Raw genomic sequence first — 23,577 nt, 5'->3', positions numbered from 1 at the left:
ATGTAATAAGTATTGAAATTTTAAATTGATGCAAATTTGTAGTTGTAACCCGTTATACTCGTATAATCATTTTATTGGAGGAAAACTTATGTTATGCAGGAAAATTATTGGAAATGTTGAACATTCTGGTCGTTTGTGATGTTTACGAAAATAATGCCGTGTCTACAAAAAGCATGTACCTACCTTCAAAAGGTTTGAATAAATTTTTCACTCAGAAAATACAGAAACCCTAAACTAATGGAATATTGGCTTGGTAAACATCATAGCTCAAAATGACTATGTGTCACGAGCTCTGAAAATCAGAACTCAGAAAAAAAATTATTTTAACTTTACTCCAATTTGTTACCGAACTTCTTAGACTATCCAATATCATACTCTTAAATATCTATGAAGTTCTACTCATAAGTTTTACTACAAATACGAGGAAATTGAATGCGTATAATAATTATATATGCAGGGCAGGCACTGTACTTATTTATCGTATCGAACTTTGCATATTTGAATGATTTGTGTGAAATAGTTGGTGATGAGCCTGTGGAATATCATGATTTTGTTTGAAATGATGTTCCGATTGTGATTCGAAAAAGGCACAATTGTTGTTATTTATGCTGATGTCCTCTGTCATTGGCTCTTCTGTCGTATACCAATGGTGCGAATGCAAAATATTTGAATCTTGTTGATAATTGCTATTGTGGCTGCCGGCATTACTGTTACTCATACGTCCATATTTGGAATAAGTGTTACGCGTGTGATTCCATTCGGAGGGGGGGTATTGCAGTGTTTGTAGTCGACTACTACTATTATTACTGTTACTTTGCATATGATGGAAGCCAAAGGGCCAAGTCTGTAAGAAGGATAGAGAAAGAATTGTTTTAAAATCTGCATAGTTTGCCAAAATCAATTATTTCGAAGCAATATAAATATTCATAACATAACTTAAAGTTACTGAATGCGTTCTAATTTTACCAAATTATTGCTGGTATTACAGGTAATTCTTGCGAAATTATACGAACTTCAATTTGTACATTTTTACACCTTTTTTAGAATTACAAATTTTGTTTAAATTCTTATCTCGCCTCGCCTTTCTCACTGAAAATTACATACTAATATTTTCATGTCGTCTCCGAACAGCAGGTCGATTTTTAAGAGAAATTTTCTCATGGCAGAAATGCCCTCGGAAGTGTAAATTGAAACTTTAATTTTCTAACTTCGTAAGAAATCGCGACAAAAAAATCCCTTTTCACATTGATAAATAGCTACACTAACAATATAAAGTGTAACGGCAACACAATCTTTTTTTATTTTTATTTTTTATTTCGTTAGTGTCAAGGCGAATCTATTATCTGGTATCGGTAAAGCAGCTGATTTGTTTTTTTTTCTGTCGCCGTGTTCATGTGGCTGTCAGCCCAGAATGAAACAAAGCGAATTTGTTCTTTGTTTTCTACTTTCAAAATACTTTGCTTTGACAATCAAACGTACAAAACGTTCTTGTTGGTCTAGTGCCATCACTTTTAATGAATGCGCCTTGGTTAGTGTGTATTGAAAAAATAATATTATTTTGACAAATAGAAAAAAAAATTATTCTCTTCAAAATTAACTTTTTCGTTTTTTATATTAAAAAATAAAAGACATTTCAGTGTTGAAATAACCAATGGATATTTTGCTATAAATTTGTGAATAAATATTTTGATTTCTTTTAGTTATTTTATTTTAATTTTTGTTTAAATTTTCAGAGAATGTTAACAAACAAAATTTATATTTTTTTCTTTTTTACCAGAAGCACAGAAGGGTGTATTACAGGTGTGGCACACTTCATTAATACACTTTGATATTTGTAAAATTTCAATATATGTATGTACATAGTATGTATGTATGTATGTATGTAAGTTTCATTAAAAATGTTCCGTTTTTACTTACATATTTCTGGCATTCAAGTTGAATTTTGAGACTTACATACAGTCGTATTTCATGGCCAACTATTGCTTACGAGTATTTTTTGCCCCTCCCCACAAAAGAGACAAAAAATAAGTAAAGGGTTTTTCAATTGACGCGGGTCGATTTTGGCGCCCTGTGGCAGCCATTTTGTTTTGGTGACATCTGTCAAATCTTTTGTTTATTATTCAGTTGTTTATGCCAAATCATCATGGCAAGTTACACGATTGAACAGCACGTTCAAATGATAAAACTTTATAATCAAAATGAGTGTTCATTAACACAAACGTTGTGCGCATTGCGCCCATTTTTCGGTAGACGTGGTGGCCCTTCCAATTTCTTATGACCCATATTGAACCATATAGACCTAGACGACATGTTGTTCCAGCAGGACGGCGCTACGTGCCACACAGCAAACGCCATTTTATTCCATTTCAACATCTACCCGCCCTTATTGAAAAACCCTTTATTTGTTAAGTAGTTAGAGGCTCAAAATGGTCCACAAAAATTTTACGCATTGTTTTTTACATAGAGCTGCTTGTACATACATACATACATACATATATGTATCTAAACTGTAAGGGCTGCATAGTTCTCTATGCAATCTTATCATAAAAAAGAGCAAATTTGCCGGTCAACGGAATCGCCGAACTGAAATGACCCTCATTATAAAACATCATATTCTAAGCAGAATTGCTCTCAATTTTCAACTGTTCTATAGTCCATACAGAGAAACGTAAACGGAACGCATAGTCATTTCCATTCATTTTCTGACAAGTTTCGATTAGTATCAGCGAATAGTCCGAAATTCTCAAATACAATTCTTCTCTTTTTCTAAATTATAGCAAATGAGCTTAAGTAAGCCCGAAACAAAACATCAAATAAATATTATATTTACATACATACAAATGTGTGCATGTGTGCGTATGTTGAATTGGTCTGATTTATGAGGGAGTGTGGATCACCGCAAAATGCTAAATGTGTGAATCGTAAACAGCTGTTCGAGGGATGGTTCGGTAATGTTTATTTACACAAATGTGATTGCGTTAACAATCACTTAAACATAACAATAATAACACAATTAACAGGCCTATAAAAACAAAAACTTGGGCACAAAAAGGCGCATATTACATTGCATATTGAATTAACAACAACAAGCCGCCTTGTTGCTATACGTTATATGGTGTACATGAACTTATGCATACATACACATATACATATATTATTACATATACAAATGTGCAACCAAATGGTTAAATTAAAATTAAAACGAAAAAGGCAAAAGAAAGCTAAACAATCAGCTACTAACAACCAATCATTGCGAGCTATTTTCGAAGTCAACAACTTGAATGAAACGAAGTGAGGTCGCGGAATTTGGCTGCTTGGTGTGTGCCATGATCGTCCGGACCAAACGGTGAATGTTGATTTTTTCAAATATAAACAATAGAGTTTGATGGTTCTCATGCTTATGTTGTGTACATATATGTATGTATGTATGTATGTACATAGCTACATCTGCATTTGCGGAATACTGCTTAGCACCTAAATATATTTGTATGTACATATGTGTGTATGCACAATATGCACTGGATTACATGAATGTATATTAGGGTGGCCAATTTGTATAGACAAATTTTTCTCTATATTACTCCAGATCCGATACTATAAGTAAAAGGAATTTTATAAAAAATAGTCCACATGAGTATAGCTCTAAAATCAATTTCGAGCCACTCAAATTGCGACCGAGCTAGGGCAATAGAGATAGAAAGTAGAAAAAAGTCGAAAATTCCCAAGCACAAGTTTGTATAAAAAATAAATAACATTAACACTTTGGTCAATTTTAAACTTAATTTTAGTTAAAGATAGTTTTTTTTTTTTTAATTTGGGTGGCTCGAGTGACTTTCGAGCTATATTCAAGTAGACTTTTGTTCTTCGAATTTAAGGAACAAAATCGAGAAAAAAATTGGCCCGCTCTAATGTAAATGCACGCTTGCATAGGGCAGGGTATTTGTAGTTAAAACTACGAAAGTAATCGCATGGAAGTGACGACTTTAGAAATTATCAAAAATACATACGGGCATACAGTTACATACGTATAGTACGTGAAAAAGGAAAAGGACAGCAATTTAAAGAATCATAATTTCATCGCACTAGAAATGAAGTTGTGTAAAATGAACTGATTACATTGTATGGTAGTCGACTGGAAATTGATAAAATCAAGTTTTTCTGGAAGTCTGGGTTGTATATAGAAAATAAATCTTCAGTTTTCTCAAGCTGGCGATTTTAAGCGTTTTGTTTTTTTTTGTTTTTCAATTTGAGGTTACTGATCGTAAAGGAGTATTAAAATAACTAAAATGTATTTAAAGACAAATATTTTTACCTCAAAAGGGAGTTTTCGGGTACGAGGAATATAAACCTGCAATTTATTTTTACCAAAAGAAGCTGCTAGATTACATTTCGATTTCGATATTTTTACATTTTGTCCGCTGAAAAAAAATCAGATTTAATTTATGTGACATTCGATTTGTTATTCCTCTTATCATCCGATTTTGTATTATACATATGTGTAAAATAATTCAAAATGTTATTCTAAGAAAAATCAAATATGTTTGTGGATTTTGGACTAATCCATTATATTTATAACTTACCAAAAGTTTACTCCATGAATAAAATATTAACAAACATCACACGTTTCCTCATATATTTAAGAGAAGTTAATTCGTACACAATTCGAAGGGCCTTGTTATGTGCTTGGTACTTCGCGAATAGCGCGAAGGGAACCAATCATCAGCACAGTCCATAAAAAATAGGCTGGAAGTCGCAAAGGAATGTAAAAATAAGCCACTTGATTTGTGGAGTAACGTTATTTTTATCGAATACAGTAAATTCAATATTCTCCCATCGCATGGAGTCTGCAGAAAACCCATGATGGAAAGAATAATGAGCACCAGTATGGTCAGATTACCATTTTCGTAACTTGATTTAGCATTTTTTTGTTATTTAGTCTCGGAGTTTTAGTTCTTTCTTCATGACATTTTTCTAGCCTGTTCTAATTAAAATGTAATGTTTATAATTTTGTAAAATATACATTTTTTTAATTAGTTCAATAATTCACTCAGTTTTATTTAGCTTTCCTTTCAGCAGTAGCGAGCTGAAGTGTTGCCTAGCTTTGGATATAAAAACGCACTAAAATGCGCATTTAAAGAAAATAAAATACCAAATATTTATTGAATTACTTAAAGAACTTTGTATGCGTGACAAATTGTCTTTAAATATGCGTTTTTTTTTTAAATAAATGTGTTATGGTTATGTATAATTTAATTTACGAGTTTTTTGTTAAGATAACGAGTTTTTTGCTTTATTTGAGGTTACGTAACAAGATAAGGTACGCTTTTTAAAATGTGTGAAAAGGTTTTCAATGTTAAGAAGAGTTGAGAGAAAAAGATCTAATATTTTTGCGTAACCTCAAAAAGAGTACAAAATTAGATTTGCACTTTCAAAACATCAAATCCTATAAGAATCAACAAATTTTCATTAGCACTGAAATCTTCTCAGTGACAGGGACACATGACGGTAGGAGTGTAATGGTGAGGGGCAGGCTTGGGTAATCTTGAATTTATTGATGGTGTTATGGAGAAATCAGTTTACCTTAATTCTTTAAAAGCAAACCAGTACCAAAATAACTTTTATTTTCAACAAGATGTGCGCATGTTGGTCATATAGTACATCAACAAACTCGGTAGGCGTGTCGGTAAAATTAAAATAACAGGCAAAACCAACTAAAGGAAGTACTCCAACAAGAATGGCGAAATTTGGATCCAAATTGGATTAAAAATTAGTTAGCTTTATGCTAAATAGACTTTATGAAGTCATCAAATAACAAGGAATGCCTACTACATATTAAAATTTGATCAAACCTTATATAATATTACATTTTATTTGTGAATTTGAAATGTGTGAATAATTTTGTCCCTTAAAAAAAAGAATCCTGTGATTTTAGTAAATCTTTTATTCGTGGAGTAAGGTTTTGTTAAGTTTATGTTGGTTTTAAGTAAAGAATAAATATGTGGATTTTTTCACCTTTTTCGAATAAATCCCATTTTTTTTTTTTTTTTTTTTTTTCGTTGGCGGTTAGGTTGGGTTAAAAATGCCTTCGCACCATATAGTAACCGTCGCTACTACGTGTGTGGTGAATCCACTAAAAATATCCCCCCTCTTCTCTTGGAGTTTTCCCTCCACCCCGGGACTGCTTCCGCATTGCTTCGAGGTAGAGGGCCAAGACGGCGTCCTAAGAAGGACACTTACTTACTCACCCTGCGTCCAGGGTCGCCTGTTTTGAGAAACCTATGCTCAATGCTCTTCAGCATGACTTTCCATTTCTCGCTTCTTTTTTCGGATAATATCCTCTACAAAATTTGTGACGGCATTCCATTTTTCTTCGTCTATCATCATTTTGTCGATAATTTCTTCAGGTGTAAATACACCAATAGCTCGTTGTAGACCTGTTCTCTCTACGTTCCACCTCTCGCATTCAAAGAAGGTGTGCTCCGCATCATCATACTCAGTATCTCCATATATGCAGTTTGGTTGGCTCACTTTACCCATTCGCCACAAATACTTGCGAAAGGACCCATGTCCGGACAAAAACTGTGTGAGGTAATAGTTAACCTCACCGTGCTTTCTTTCTACCCACTTTTTTAGATCGGGTATTAGTCTCGCTGTCCATCTACCATACCGTTCAGAGTTCCATCTTGCTTGCCAAAGTGTAAGTGTTTGGACTCTAATATCGGAGAGGCGTAGTACTGGGGTTCCTGTGTTTTTTGCCTCCCATCTCCGTTTGCGCTCTTGTGCTAGAATATCTATAGGGATGGTTCCGCTGATAACTAACACCGCTGCTTCAGATACTGTTCTATATGACGAAGCCACTCTGAGAGCGCAGGTGCGTTGCACAGATTGCAGAGTTTTCCGCCGGCATTGCACCCTTAGCGAATCTGCCCATATTTCGCATCCGTATAAGAGAATCGAGTTCGTCGTGTCCATTAAAAGTTTTCGCTTGTTCTGCGTTGGACCTCCAAGGTTTGCCATGAGCTTACTTAACATGCCACTTACTTTGGCAGCTCTTGTGGCAGCATGGTTTATATGCGCCCAATAGGTTAGCCTTGTGTCTAATTGCACTCCTAAGTACTTGACCACTCTTTTTGTCGATAAAGTGGCATCCAGTACCTGTATGTCTACTTCTAATGGGATACGTCTGTTCGTTAGAAGGATTAGCTCTGTTTTCTCTGTGGCCAGCTTTAATTCATGATCTTCTAGCCATGTCTGAACTCGGATCATCACCTGATTTAACTTTCTTTTGGCTTCGTCGGTGTTCCGGGCGATTATTAATATACAGCCGCAATGTCATCTGCGTATCCCACCAAATGCACATCCTCGGGCATCTCTATTCGAAGGATTTCATCGTAGCTTATATTCCAAAGTTCAGGTCCGAGTATTGATCCTTGGGCCGCACCTGCTGTTATTTGTTTGGTCTTACACCCTTCTCGCGTTTCGTATAAGAGCACGCGATTGCTTAGATAGCTGCGAATAATCTTCAATAGATTACTCGGGGTCTTGAATTTTACCTTTAAGGCTTTAATTACGTCGTCCCAACTTAAACTGTTGAAAGCATTTCTGATATCCAGTGTGGCTAGTAATACTAAACGTTTGGAGTATCGATTACCTGCCTGGGCATGTTCTACGCTAGTTATTACATCTTGGATGGCTCCTAAGGTAGATCTGCCACTTCTGAAACCACGCTGCCTGTCGGAGAGGCCGCCGCTGTTCTCTACGGCTTCGCTAAGCCTATGCTTTATCAATTTCTCAAAGAGTTTTCCTACGCTATCCAGCATACATAACGGTCTATAAGCAGACGCTAATGTTGGGTCTCCCTTTCCCTTACTGATTAGTACTAGTTTTTGTTTTTTCCATATTTCTGGAAAAATTCCTTCTTTTAGGCATGCGTTGTACATGTTTAGCAGCAAAAAAGGTTGTTCGATTGCCAATAGTTTCAATATTTCTGCAACTATGCCATCAGGTCCTGGCGCTTTATTGCATTTCATTGCTTTTGCAGCATCCATAAGTTCTTCTTCTGTGAATGGGACAGGTTCCGTTGTTTCGTACTCGAGTTCCTCCCTCTCGGCACAGTGTGTTGGGAAGAGTGTGTCGACTATTTTGCTTACCGTTTCGGTTTCCATATCAGCAGCAGGGGATTTGGCCCCTAGCTTTTTCATAACGACTTTGTAGCCCAACCCCCATGGGTTATTGTTAAGATCGTTTCGTAGCTCTTCCCATTTGTCTTTTTTGCTTTGGTTTATAGCTTTCCTCAATTATTTTCTGCTCTTTTTATATTCTTCGGATTCTGTTATCGCCGGGCCCAATCTTCTGGCTCTAGTATACTTTCTACGCTTATGGATGCACTCACTTAAGAAGGTATTAAAGCTCGAAGCTCAAGAAAAGTGTCAAAGTTAAACAAAATAAACACGGAGCAAATATTACAATTTTCATAAAAATACGTGAGTTTGCTTAAAGGAAAATGGTAGAATTCTCTTTGATCTGACAAAACAAAAGTTAATTTATTTAACTTACAAGAATACATAACTACTTGTATAAATTACACAAATGTCAACTACACTGTATCATTTTAATATCCTGTAATCTGAACGTAATATATCTAAAAAAATTACTTGAAAATTGTAATTCAAATGCACTCTATTATTTTTCAAATGACAAAAAATACCGACAAATATGTTTAGTTCTTTTTTTTCCAGTCCTCCTCATTCCCATTACTTCATGAACATTACTTCATAATACCTTTGTGCGTTTATTTCTACCATAACTGTAAATAAATATCGTCACATAATTTCCCGTGCTTGAAATGGTGACAGTTTGCACTGATCTGTCACTCATATTGAAGAGACGTCTTTAAAAATATCACGGCACCGACTTTTCCGAAGTGCTTAGATACTTTTTCCTTTGGAATATGAATTTGAATATACACTCACACAGGAGTTGCATAGGCGTATACACAGATCTTAGATATCTGTCAAATTCATATGTAGTTGAAAGTGAAAAATATCAGATTACAGGAAATTTGATTGTAGTAGTACCTACTGCGTGCTTATTTTGAAAATTGTTTGCAATGCTTAGAAAAGTTTTTCTTTTTATTTATTTTATATTGCATTTGTCATATGTATGTATGTACTTAGGTATATGTATGTATGTCGCCAAAGTCGTCAAAATTCACAATTTAATTTAATTTTGTATGCGCACCTATCTATGTATGTGTAGGCAATATGTATGTACATACATATGTATATTTAAAGAAGTAAAAATTCTGAAAATATTCTGAAGAAAATAAAATATGTATTATATTATTATCGTAATAATAATATTTTTAACTTGAATTGTGCCATAATGATCCTCTTGGCATAAGTGGGCCTCCTCTCCACCCTTATGGATAATGGCAACCACCGAAACCAAGCCTAGCCTTAGTTTTAATGGTGGTAACATCCGCGGCCGCTGTGGCCCAATGAGTTGGTGCGTGACTACCATTCGGAATTCAGAGAGAGAACGTCGTTTCGAATCTTGATGAAATATTAAAATTAAGAAAAAGTTTTTTTCTAATGGCGGTCGCCCCTCGGCAGGCAATGGCAAACCTCCGAGTGTATTTCTGCCATGAAAAAGCTCCTCATAAAAATATCTGCCGTTCGGAGTCGGCTTGAAACTGTAGGTCCCTCCATTTGTGCAACAACATCAAGACGCACAACACAAATAGGAGGATGAGCTCGGCCAAACACCCAAAGAGGGTCTACGCGCCAATTATATAGATATATAGTATATATATATTATTTATTTATACATATATATAGTATGGGACAGACATATCGACAGTTATACTGATTAATAATTTTTTTTGGTTTTTGTGTTTCAGATAAATAGAAGAGCCAAAATGGGCAACACCGTCCAGGTCGAATTTAAAAAAAATTTTCATTTTTCTCTGTAACTTTTTCATTGCAAAAAAAATCCTGAAAATACCCTAAATTATCAAGCTCTGGACCACCGGGACCCCTTAAGAGAACTAGGATCATATTTATTTCCACCACAACTAAACGTTGTACAAAACAAAACTGAACTTCTGGGCTTTATTCAGGAAGGAATATGAAGTTCAGTGTTGAGAGAAAGTTCTATGGCGCTCAATAGACATAAAATCGGGATTAAAAAAGCAGTAAATTTATTGTGGCCTGAATTAAGTAAAACAAGGATTTAATCTGATTTGTATAAACGGAGTGGAGTCAATTGTTGCTTTCAACACAATTTTAGTTCTCATGCCTTAAAGAACAACGGATTACAACTCTAGAGAGACTTAACAGTGGGAATATGAAGCCCTGCCGTCCTGATTTGAAAAGTGGGTATCTGGCTTTATCTTCAAAATTCAATTCTTTACAACTTTGAATTCGACTTGAAAATACGAATTCCCGGTTGCAGTATTTGCGGAAATTTTCGATAATTCCTAATAAGAATTGGATATCTGCAATATAATTGAGTATCTAAATTCTTTTCATCCGGATTTGCAGCTTGCATACTGATCAAAAACCGCGTACATAATATATGTATGTGTATATGGTGCACTGCCGTATGCGGATACGGCAAAGTATTCTTGATCATTTGAGGTCTGCGATCGTTTTTTAGAAAAACGTATTTTTATTCCCGCAAATTTTACATTCGAGAGAAAGTCAAATGTATCCACTATTTCGCATACACACAATCATTTCTCGGCTTGACTACGAAAGCAGATACCCACATTTTAAATCAGAACGCCAGCATAGATTGTGGTATTCTCATATCGTTCTCCGAAAGCATATTTAGCAAAAGAACTATTGAGTGAAAATCACAACGCTCCAACGCTCAATGCAAATCGTCCAAAGATGTCAAAGTAAGTGCTGCCATACAGTTGCGAAGTCCCTTTTCTCTTTTTCTGTTTGCAAGATACCCAGATGCATATTCAATACTGAGGTCACAACGATCACGAAAGCTGTAGAGGAATTAAACCTCTAGGAAGAGATGTATTCATCTTTAGTAATAGACATGCGCTGGACCGTCGTCGATATCTGCAGAAGACGGTTACACATAACTCTTAGGTTATAGGAACATAAAAAAAAGCGCATGCAAAATACAGCCAAACAGTTCTTCTTGAAATGTAACCCTGGATAGCCTTGCTGGTAAATTGCCACTCAAAGTATGTATATCTGTATATCAGGGTTGCTATTTATATTTCCGGCCTTGGGCACTTTTAGTATCGTCAGCCACCATCTGACGCTTCCATTGGAAAGTTTGGAATATTTACCATACACGCACTCAGAACGTTTTCATACGTGACCATATGAATGCTGTTTATAGTGGATTTACAACTCTCCAGAGAAAAATAATGGAATTTAATCATAAACATTTTCCTGCGACTATTTTTCACAACTGTCGACGTGGATTAATGAGACAAAAATGCGTCGATGAATTAAAGCAAGCGCCATTTTTTAGCACCATAAAAACCCAAGTATGAAAAATTACCAAGTTTGATCTACAACTATAATGAAAATCGAAATTAGAATTCTGCCCGCTCCTTTGACTCGTATTCACACACTCGTTGACTCGTATACCAACACAATCTCAGTTTTTTTCAAAAGCAAATTGCTGCCATGATCCCGGTTACGTAAGCCAATCAGCTGATTCCTTGATATTCGCTGAGAACCGGTCAACGGTCTGATATTGGCCACAACTTCTGAATTTTTATCACCATGTAAATTGATATAACGAATTTTCTCGTGATCGTTGTTCGCGGTCGTTCAGAATCAGTTGTTATGCCAGAAAATATCGATGCTGTATGAAAAATGTTATTGCAACATCGTCATGTCACACACCGTGAATTAGGCATCTTAAGTATTTAGTGGCGAACAACAATAAGATTTTGCCTGATACACTGGCCCGGCCGTGTGACAGTAAAAGTTGTATAGGATAGATTTCAAATGCACATGAAACTATAGATTCTACAAAGTAATGCTGTATATACAGTTTTTCTTTTCCTGATCAATTTAATTTTTTAAGGGACGTGAAATTTTCAAAAATGGTTTTATATATTTATGATCACTGATGATATTATATTAATATGGATATCAAACGAAAAATGGTCTACTCAGCTATTAAAAAAATTGTTATTCAATTTTCACTTGGACAAATAACATTTTTTTTTATACCCATTGCGTATACTTAATTCCATAGGAAGAAAGTTCAACTTTTTTTCACAAGCGGTTTCACATGGTGCCGTTGTTACCAGCGGCAGGTATTCCTCCCTACCTAGCTGCCATCTTAAGTCAATATATCTTCTTAATGTTCGTTTTTTTTTATGAATATGTATGAATACATTTTACCTGCAGTTGATACTTGAATATGAATTTGGTAAAAATGTAGAACTGTGCCATAAAATTCCATAGGGAAATTATTGTAAATTACTATGTTAATCTATATACCTAATTTTCTTTTATACATTACAAACTATTTTAATATTAAGTTTTTAATAGTAATGCCAGACTACACATATATACATACATACATACATACATACATACTCTTTTCTAGCTCAACACAGCGGTGTATTGTACGTATGACCAATTGTAGTTTTATTAGGGTAGACTCAACATGGGAAGCAACAAATTTTGGTTGTTTTTTAATCTCCTGTATTGTTAATTGAATATCCTTCGTTCGAGCAAAAAATCAAAACGACCTTATTTTCAGGCAGAGCGGTGCAAAAAAAATTACATTTTGACTTCTAAGTTGTGCCATGTATAACCTTTTATTGTAAACACGATATTTTCACTTTTTTTGAAGTTCGGGATGACCTGGAAGACCTCGTAACAAACACTTAATTATCTGTTTGTGGACCAATGATTTAATTCATACTAATCTATGGATAAGTTCGTGCGGTTTTACAACAGATGGCGTAACTTGATTATTATTCCATCGATCCACATTTCCAAACATTCATTGGAGAGCTACTGTCGTAAGGCACAAACGTCAGTATAAGTTTTTTATTTGAAGCGTAAACAACAATATTTTTACCACACTTGAAAATGTCGAATTTCGTGCCAAATAATGTGTTTTTGCGGGGAATTCTTTAATATGAAGAAAAAAGCAGCCGAAAGTCATCGTATCTTGGTGGAAGTTTATGGTGAGCATGCTCTAGCTGAGCGAACGTGCCAGAAGTGGTTTGCACGCTTTAAAAGTGGTGATTTTGGCCGCGCCGCCAAAGTTCATGGATACCGAATTGGAGGAATTGCTCGATCAAGATCCGGCTCAAACGCAAGAAGAGGTTGCAAAAACTTTGGGAGTTGATCAATCAACCATTTCCAAACGTTTAAAAGCCATGGGAATGATCCGAAATTCAAATTTCGAAAAAAAACCGCACGAACTTATTCATAGACCTATTAGAATCAAAGTCAGGCAAGGCATGCCAATCTTCGACACTAAATCTCAGTATTTCCATTAAAACGACTTCTGATTGAGAGCTTTGAATATCGATGACCTAAGTTCCCATTATAATTAATTATTAATATTATAATTGTATTGGGTATTTTTTTAGCTGCAACTATCGATATCGATAAATATGGTTTGACAGCTGAGAATGACAAACTGTGTTGACATTTTTATTCAGTAGGGTTTGGCAAATCGTCATGAATCATTTAACGCCAGAACAAATAATCCAAATTGTGGAAATTTACTTTGAAAAAAATTAACCTGTTCGCAAAGTTCATAGAGCGAAGTGTTGAAGAAGACGCCGAAATGTCGATTCGTCGTTGTTCCCAACTTGTTCGCATTTGTTCTTCGACTACGTGGGGAACTTTACGTAAGGATCTTGACCTACGTGCTTATAAAATACAGCTCATACAAGAATTGAAGCCAATTAACCATCATTTGCGTCGCATTTTTGCTCATTTAGATTTACTGGAAGAGGTAGTCAAAAATTGGACTTATCAAATGGACCATACCGGATATCATATTCCAAAAATAAATGCCATGAAATTATATACCAGATTATAATAAAAAAATTTCCAATAAAATATTTATAATTAAAAAATACATTACAATAATATTGTATTTCTCTTTCGGAGTATCATTTTAAGTTCTCAACCTCTTAAAAAACAGGCAATATATATTACAATAATTATATTTAATTTGTAAATAAATATGTAAATAAATGAATAGGGCAACGAAATGAATTTCTAAAAGTTATAACTTGTGCGCGAAATTTTGCATTTAACCTTGTAAGAATATGAATTATTGATTGACAACACGGATGGGTTTAAATTTCTAAAAAAATGAGAGCCAACCTAATGTGCATGTATGTATGTATTTATATTATATTTGCCTTAATGTGTAATAAGGACGCCTCTTCTGCTGTTAATGTGACAGCCAAATTTGACATAAACGCTCGCGCCATCAATTGACAAAATGCACCTGCTTTCATAAGGAGCAGAACCAAAAATGCTTCTGGAGCTAAAGCGGTGTTGACATCACTTAAATCCATGCATACGTACTTACACATATGGTATGTAAAATAACATTCGCTTATTTTTTGTATGTTAAATGATGTGTGTAATTATATATTGTCTCTGCTGGCTATTGTGTGGCAAATTAAGGAGAGATAACTCAACTGTTTTAAATTGGCCATGAATGAATGAAGCGTTGAGTTTTAATTGTGTTTATAAATGATTTATTTTTATTTTTTTGTTTTAGAGAAGATTAACCAGCCTGGTGTCAGCCACTTTAGCACAAATACATACACATATAAAGTGAGATTAAATTATATTAAGTAACTTTTAATATACATATGGACGTATATATGCACATATGTATGTGTAAGTATATTTCTGTTTATCAAATACTAGCAACGATTAAGGATTTGTAAATAAATATGTAAATAAATGAATAGGGCAACGAAATGAATTTCTAAAAGTTATAACTTGTGCGCGAAATTTTGCATTTAACCTTGTAAGAATATGAATTATTGATTGACAACACGGATGGGTTTAAATTTCTAAAAAAATGAGAGCCAACCTAATGTGCATGTATGTATGTATTTATATTATATTTGCCTTAATGTGTAATAAGGACGCCTCTTCTGCTGTTAATGTGACAGCCAAATTTGACATAAACGCTCGCGCCATCAATTGACAAAATGCACCTGCTTTCATAAGGAGCAGAACCAAAAATGCTTCTGGAGCTAAAGCGGTGTTGACATCACTTAAATCCATGCATACGTACTTACACATATGGTATGTAAAATAACATTCGCTTATTTTTTGTATGTTAAATGATGTGTGTAATTATATATTGTCTCTGCTGGCTATTGTGTGGCAAATTAAGGAGAGATAACTCAACTGTTTTAAATTGGCCATGAATGAATGAAGCGTTGAGTTTTAATTGTGTTTATAAATGATTTATTTTTATTTTTTTGTTTTAGAGAAGATTAACCAGCCTGGTGTCAGCCACTTTAGCACAAATACATACACATATAAAGTGAGATTAAATTATATTAAGTAACTTTTAATATACATATGGACGTATATATGCACATATGTATGTGTAAGTATATTTCTGTTTATCAAATACTAGCAACGATTAAGGAGAGTGACGTATTAAAACAAGAGAAAATAGAAAATTGTATTTGATTAATTTTAAATATGAATATTTACCATGCTTTGTGGAACACCCTGCATATTGAAAATCCCCGATGACTCTTGCATTGCTTCCATATTATCTGAACTTGTTGTGCCACCCTCAACTAGCACCTTTAACTGTTTGATATACATCGTGGCTAGGCGTAGTGTATCCAATTTGGATAGTTTTGTGTCCGGTGGAATGTTCGGTAGTTTTGTTTTGAGTCGTCCAAAAGCGCTAGACAATACTCGCATTCGTGCTCTCTCTCGAGCATTGGCAGCGTTTCGTTGCACTGGTGGATTTCCGTTTTTGGAACCTATTATTAGAAATGAGTATTTTATTATGATGTTATTTTCTATTAAACGTGCTTATTTGCATATGTGAAGGATAGATGAAGGTAATGTTACAGCAGTGCCCGAATTTGCTGGCCAGCTCATATAGCCTTTAGAAATTAGGATCAGCATTCATCAGTGTTGTTAGTGTACACATATTCAAAAAGTGCACAAACTCCATTATTAATTTCTTTTTAGTGACAAGGACCACTTTTTAGATAAACAAAATTCTTGCATTTAGAAGGACACTAATGTACAGGTGACTCGGTGACTCATAAATTACCTGCCAACGAGTGTAGACCTATTAGCGAGTGAACAGATTGCCGGGTAGAGTTCTTTTATTTTAATTGTTGCATACCACATTTTGCATACTAATTCATCATGAATTTCATTTATTATAAAATAAATACACTCAAGTCGTCCGTGGCATATAAAGGGTGATCAGATTAGAGGTACTTTTTCCAATAGGTTATTTTTGACAGATCACGCGCGACAAATACATACTCCCAAACTAAATACATAATTTTTTTCAGTATTCATCGCCATTTCATCATGGAAAGGCTTACGCTTCAACAACATTTACAAATCGTACAGATGTATTACAAAAATCGACGCTCTGTGAAAAGTGTTCATCGCTCCCTCAGGCCAACTTATGGTGTTCAACGATGAGACTCGTTTTTAACATAATGGCTACGTCAATAAGTAAAGTTGACATATTTGGGCTGAAAAGCAACCCGAAGCCATTCAAGAATAGCCATTACATCCATTGAAAACGACCGACGAAACTAGCACCAATGTAACAGTGAATGGCTAACGCTAACGCTCCATGATAAACGACTTTTTGATGCCGGAAATTGGAGCCCGTGGCCTCCGCAACATTTGGTTCCAACAAAATGACGCTTCTTGTCATACTGCCCGTGAAACAATGGGTTTATGGCGTCGTCGTTTCGATGAGCAATTTATCTCTCGTCTCGTACCAGTGGATTGGCCACCAAGATCGTGGGATCTCGTTAGCATTTATTTGTATTTAAGTAAAGTCTAAATGCTTTGTGGATAAACCAGCTTCAATTGAGGCATGGGAAGCCCACGAGATACCGACCGAATTCCTCCAGTGAGTCATTCAAAATTAGTGTTTATGGATGGCCAAATTACGGCGCAGTTAGGGCCAAAATTTGAAAAGGATTACCTTTAAAAAATAAATGTCATGAATGGTTTTACACAAAAATAGTAAGGATTGGCCAATCAATTTGAATTTCCGTTGTTTTATTTCAATTTAAAATCCGATACCTCTAAATTTATCACCCTTTATATATATACCAACACCCAAAAAGGTTGTACGCGCCAAGTATATATATACTCATATAATATTTTGGAGGCGAATATTTGCCTCAAGAAGCCTTCAAAATAATATTTATTTAAAGCAAGGAATAGTAACTCGTATGTAATTGCGTTTGAATTTGTTGTTAGCATTTATGCAGAGGTCGAAAGCTAGATTTGTCATCAATCAGTAAATTAAATATCTGGAGTATCAGAACTAACTAGTTAGAAGTAATTTACATGAGTTATTAATTTTTAAATGTCCATGAAGTTGTTATGGCAAAGGACATTTTTTTTTTTTGTTTTCCATTTTTCTTTATTTATTGAATCTTTCTTGTATAAGAAACTAACAATAAGTTTACAAATCTTATATACTAGAGTAATATGTTTCCTTGCCAGTGCTAAGAAACGAATTATTTGCTCAAATGAATATATATTTACATATATGATTAAATCGGTTGTGAATCTCCAATTCTTCATAGTTGGGAGCAGGAAAGGACGGGTTTCCAGTCTCCGATTCTTCGTAGCTGGGAGCCGGAAAGGCCTAGTTTCCAGTCTCCCTTAGATCTTCCGTTGTCCCTTATGTCGATTGTGAAAATGTGAAAATGTTGTTGTTTTTTGTTTTTTTTTTCGAATGTGATAGATGTGGTTGGAGGAAGTTGTGGACGGACTCTCATGTGAGATGAGATAATTAAGATAATGCAGACTTGAAGATGTCTCTTTTTTTCAATCGTGTGTGACCTTCATCTAAAAGTAGATTTCGCGCTAGTTTATGGAGATGGTCTTCTAGCTTTTGTAGGTATTTTTTGCTCAACCGTACTATTTCATCGGGTACACGAGGTATGCAAATATCTCTGTGAATGTTAGCGTTCTTTATACACCATGGAGCTCCTGTGATTATCCGCAAGGCTTTAGATTGCACTCTCTGAAGTTTTTCGATATTTGAGGGCGTAGCCGTTCCCCACATTTCTATACCATATGTCCATATTGGTTTTAGCATGGCTTATATAGTAGCACTTTGTACTCTAGAGGTAATGCTGATTTCGAATTAAGCATCCAATATAGGCTTTTCATTTTAAGCTTGACATTCGACACTTTCTTTTCAATATGATTCCGCCATGTGAGTCTTCTATCTAAGTGAATTCCAAGATATTTTATTTCGTTTTGCTGTGGTATATTCTGACCATTTATTGTAACTGCAGGGCAAGTTTCTTTTCTTAGAGTAAAAGTAATATGCACGCATTTGGTTTCATTAACCTTTATTCTCCAGTTTTTAAGCCATACTTCTGTTTCAAGTATATGCCTTTGTAATATAGACGTTGCTACTTTTGGGTCTGTGTGAGTGCAAAGTATTGCAGTATCATCGGCAAATGTTGATGTCATTGTTTGGCTCGTCGTTGGCATATCAGATGTGTATAATACATATAAAATAGGGCCTAGAACGCTGCCTTGTGGAACTCCAGCGTCTATTCTACAATGCCGAGAGAAAAAATCGTTTTGCTTTACAACAAATTCTCTATTAGTGATATAGTTTTGCAGCAAGAGGTGTACATTCGTAGGCAGTAAACTAGTAATTTTGTGAATTAGGCCGCGGTGTCATACCTTATCGAATGCTTGTGCTACGTCTAAGAACAGTGCAGTGCAGTACTGTTTTTTCTCAAAGGACTTTCGTATAAATGACACAATGCGATGAACTTGCTCAGTTGTACTATGTTTTGCTCTAAATCCAAATTGGTGTTGAGGAATAATATTGTTATCTTGAATAAAGGGCATTATTTTCTGCAAGAGCAACTTTTCGAATAGCTTTGAAAGTATGGACAAAGGACATCTGTTTCATATTTAGTAATACACCAAGTCCTCATGTAAGTGGAGGCACTTTGTATGTAATGCAAAAGAAGGAGAGCGTGTGCCGGTATAATTAAAGGCCTTCCAATGGAGGCAGGATAGAAATAACTGTATCGGCATGCCTGTGGAGTTCTCGGAGCATTTACTAACTTGCTAAAATACATTTTCTCTACCACAGTGCAATTATATTCATAAGTACGCTTTTTTTAACGGGTATTTCGAAACTTTTATCTATACTTCTATACTAATATTATAAAGAGGAAAACTTTGTTTGGAATGAATAGGCTCAAAAACTACTGGACCGATTTTAAAAATTCTTTCACCATTCGAAAGCTATATTATCCACGAGTAACATGGATTATATTTTATTTTGGAAAAAAATAGGGTTCCGTAAGATATTTGGATTTTTCGGACACAAACTGAAAAAAATCTTATATTGTAATATAAAATAAAGTCAACTTTTTGTGTGTGTTCGCTAACCGGCCGTGTCTTTGCACCGAATTAAACCAAACTTACACACATTGTTAAGAAGGTATTGAAGATGGTTTCCGTATAGTTTGGATACCTATTGGTGTATAGGGCTCGAGATATAGGTTAAAACGTGGACCCGGGTAACCTTCGGATGTGTATGTACAATATAGGTATCAAATGGAAGCTGTTGGTGAATGCTTTAGTTCAGAGTATTTTTCATACCGCTCTGTGACTAGGGTCTCGAGATAGAGACCAAAACGTGGACCCTAGAATGTGTTTGTACAATATGGATATCAAATGGAAGCTGTTGGTGAATGCTTTAGTTCAGAGTATTTTTCATGCCACTCCGTGACTAGGGTCTCGAGATAGAGACCAAAACGTGGAGCCTAGAATGTGTTTGTACAATATGGATATCAAATTGAAGCTGTTGGTGAATGCTTTAGTACAGAGTATTTTTCATGCCTCTCCGTGACTGGGGTCTCGAGATATAGGCCAAAACGTGGACCCGGGTAACCTTTGGTTGTGTATGTACAATATGGGTATCAAATGAAAGCTGTGGATAAGTGCTTTAATACGGGTTAATTTTCATACCTCTTGATGACTGGGTCTTGAAATATATGCCAAAACGTGGACCCGCCGTGTCTTTGCACCGAATTAAACCAAACTTATGCACATTGTTAAGTAAGTATTGAAAATGGGTTTCGTAAAGTTTGGTTGTAATTCGGAGCACTGGCAACGGGTACAGCGTTCTTTTGAACCAGCCATAATGTCGCTTACTTTTTTAACGCTTGGGGCGGAACTGAACTGTTAAATTGACAGTGTGAGTTACAATGTGTCAATATTTCTTTCTGATTTGGATGCCATAAGGAAAAAACGTAAGTGCAACATGTAAAAATGGTTTGTGCATTTTTTTGGAGTGGATTTTGGAACAGTGAATAATTTCTTACGAAACTTGAGAATTTAATGTGAAATCCGAATGAAATTATGTGTTCGTGCTCCAATGCTCAATAAAACATATAAATTGAAACGAAAAATTCATGGATGATCAGGAAAAAGACGATTGTTTCTTAGTTATTCATATGCGTTGATTTGAAATTTAAAAACATTCTTCTTTTTTCCTGATTTTCAATTTATATTTTATATTTACTCAAAAACAAATAGAAAAACAAAAAATATTGTTTATGCCAAAGCGCTTGAATAAAGAAATAAATAATACGAAAACCATATCTTTTCTGTTCTAAACCATATCTATTCTATTTTAGTGTGCCCAGCGAAGGGGGCCGGGTTTGCTAGTTTACAATACAACTACGCTACGTAACGTTTTCCCCCTGTGCTCTTTGTCATGCGAACCAGTACTGACAGTACTGGCCACCTTACTGGCCACGTGACGTGATCGTAAGGTATATTAACACATTACCTACTGTGTGCTCAAATTTGTGATTTTTGTTGAACTTCACGTGCATGCATTTAAAGTGCCAATAACTGTTTCGAATCAAATAAAATTAGATTCCTTTGTTTCAGCTAAAATTTTACAGGATTGCATTTTTCAGTTCTTCTTTTGTCACGTCTACACATTCTTTGTCTAGAGTCTCTTACGGCATAGCTCGAGTGTTATCACATATTTCAATATTTGTTTTCGCTTTGAGTATATTACGTCATAAATAAATAAATTTAGTTTTGTTAAGTTTTTCGGAAGTCGGGAGTTGGTGAAGCATTTGTTGGAAATCCTAGACTGTTAGCTATCATTAGAGATAAATATAACCTTCGTAGAATCTACAACAAGAAATATATAGAGTGTTAGGAAAAAATTACCTAAAACTACAAAGCCCCCCTACCTTTGAAACCAAGTATTTCCTTACGGTGCCATATGATTTTTTGTTCGTACCGTCATCCCCTATCTTCCTATGTATACGTCCCCACGAAAAGCGGCACCAGAGAAACTTTTTCTATGCAAACATTAGCAGTAGGTAATGTGTTAGTACTTAATACCACTACTTTGCGTTACAAAAACTGTTGTTTTTGTTTAAGGTGCCGCCGTCTGATTAGTTGGCGTTAAAATCCTTGCGAAAAAATTGAATATCATTCTGCAGTAATTTGAAATATGGCATTGTAATTGAAAGAAGGATACAAATCTTCAAATTAATTTTTCAATCGAGGAAACATTTTAAAATTGTTTTACCCTCGGTGCCTGCACTGATTTATAGTGAATTCGGCCCTGAATAGAGGTTACAAAAAATAAAACAAAGTGATTTAAAACCGAATATTGGTCGCAACAATTGCGTCTTATCAAACTGTACAACCTTTAAATAATTGTTTGAATTTTATTTAATTGTTTAAATGATTTAAGAATATTTTATACAAATTTCAAGCCCATAAGAGCAAAATTGACGAAGTTATGAAAATTTTAACTCCCGTTGCTCCAGGCCGGGTTTCTATATTTGCTCGACTTAAAGCGTTTTTTTTTTAAACCTCTTGTTTTTCAAGGCAGTGTTCGCTAGACCAATACTTTACCAGTTATACCTTTTCACTAATTATTCAGAAGAATATTGTCTAAATGTTGCACTATTATTTCGAAAGTTACTGAATGAACTCACACCATCTGTATCGCTAAAAAAATGCTATTGCCATCGGAGTTCTTAAAAGGCATTGCTTAATAACAAAGCATGCTGTAAGATGCAACTTTTGAAGGTGCTGTAAGTATGTATGTACATATGTATAAATACATAATTAGACCTTACACTACCGACCACTACTAGAAAAAACATGTATGTAATTTTGGTGTTTAATGCTTAAAGCAGGTTTCGGATCTGGGCGCTACCGAATGTTAGTCACGCACGTCTGACGGTGCTATGTGCGTTGTAAAAATTAAGAAGAGAAAGAAACAATGAGTTTGTTTGTAAACGCCGTATTATAGTTGCACTGCACGATTGGCGATAGCAAAAATGACATTTGACGTTTTGAATCAAAGAATTTTAGTACAAGCAGTAGAGTAGTACTATGACGGTAGTAGAAATGTGCAGATTTGTTGCTGTTGCGAGAAACCGAAGCCAAAATGTAAATGTCAATCATGAAGGGCAACTTAAATGCTCCGGTTACGAATAAGCCCAATAATGTCTTATATCTTCTGCACTTCTAATACACTGTAAAAAATCATTTTCAGATACTCTAAATCCGGCGACAGGCATTGATTTTAAGGCCCTAGTGAAGATCTTCAAAGACATCGGATGTGGTATAGGTCTCTGCATCCGACAACAATCAAAAGGAGAATTGTTTTAGTGTTAGTGGGAACATGCCTCACATACGAGTGGTACGAAAATAATTAAATAATTGAACAACTAAGAATTAGTCTTGCACTGAGAAGTGGTTTGCACCTCTAATTTTCATAATTTTACACGCTTGAAGTAAATTTCATATATCATACTTTGGGAGCTGGCATCCTCGTCGAAGTCATCGTCGAACGGATCAAATGGACTCGAAGCTCTCTTTCTTCTTGGCATTATAATATTGTAAATTGTTTACGTATGCACACCTTTCACTATGAATATTTTGATTATTTTTTGTAATAAATTACAATCCAATAAATTTATTCAGGCACAAAATGTATAATATAAATATGTATATGTGTTTTTTAAATCAATTTTATCACAGTTTTTCACTAATCACAACCGTTATAAACCACAAGAAGAAAAGAAACAAGTAAGTAAATAATCCGTGTATGTGGCAACCGACCGTAACGAACCATATACTATGCGTTTCTGGCATAAGATCTTAAGAGTATCTTAATATTTACGTTCATCTATGCGCTGCAGTGCCAATAAAACAACCAAAGGACTATTTTTAGAGCGTTGTGGGTGGAGCATAAATAGTAGCAGTTCTTTGCCTCGTAGATCTCATTGGTAGGGATCTAGCTGAAAAATAGACAAATAAGAGGCAGCCA

General features: G+C 35.0%; 1 protein-coding gene across 1 annotated transcript; it reads right to left on the bottom strand.

Annotated features, from left to right (window-relative positions):
* Positions 1 to 304: 304 nt before the first annotated feature.
* LOC129245046 (neurogenic differentiation factor 1) lies at positions 305 to 23,137 on the bottom strand. Its single transcript, XM_054883008.1, has 3 exons — positions 23,062 to 23,137; positions 15,711 to 15,991; positions 305 to 844 (listed from the first exon to the last, which is right to left on the bottom strand). Exons 1-3 carry the CDS (start codon positions 23,135 to 23,137, stop codon positions 476 to 478), a joined length of 726 nt encoding a protein of 241 aa, XP_054738983.1. The 3' UTR covers positions 305 to 475.
* Positions 23,138 to 23,577: the final 440 nt, after the last annotated feature.

Source organism: Anastrepha obliqua, chromosome 4 (assembly GCF_027943255.1).
Source record: "Anastrepha obliqua isolate idAnaObli1 chromosome 4, idAnaObli1_1.0, whole genome shotgun sequence".
In the NCBI taxonomy this organism is placed as follows: Eukaryota; Metazoa; Arthropoda; class Insecta; order Diptera; family Tephritidae; genus Anastrepha; species Anastrepha obliqua.
Note: the sequence above shows the minus strand (reverse complement) of the source record. Positions and strands in the feature narration are given on the sequence as shown.

Bases quoted from the DNA above. Each gene is read 5' to 3' on its own strand.
- LOC129245046 (XM_054883008.1), bottom strand. From the start codon at position 23,137: ATGCCAAGAAGAAAGAGAGCTTCGAGTCCATTTGATCCGTTCGACGAT. The intron at 15,992-23,061 runs GTATGATATATG...TTCTAATAATAG, and splicing joins CGAGGATGCCAGCTCCCAAA to GTTCCAAAAACGGAAATCCA. The intron at 845-15,710 runs GTAAATATTCAT...TCCTTCTTACAG, and splicing joins AGGGTGTTCCACAAAGCATG to ACTTGGCCCTTTGGCTTCCA.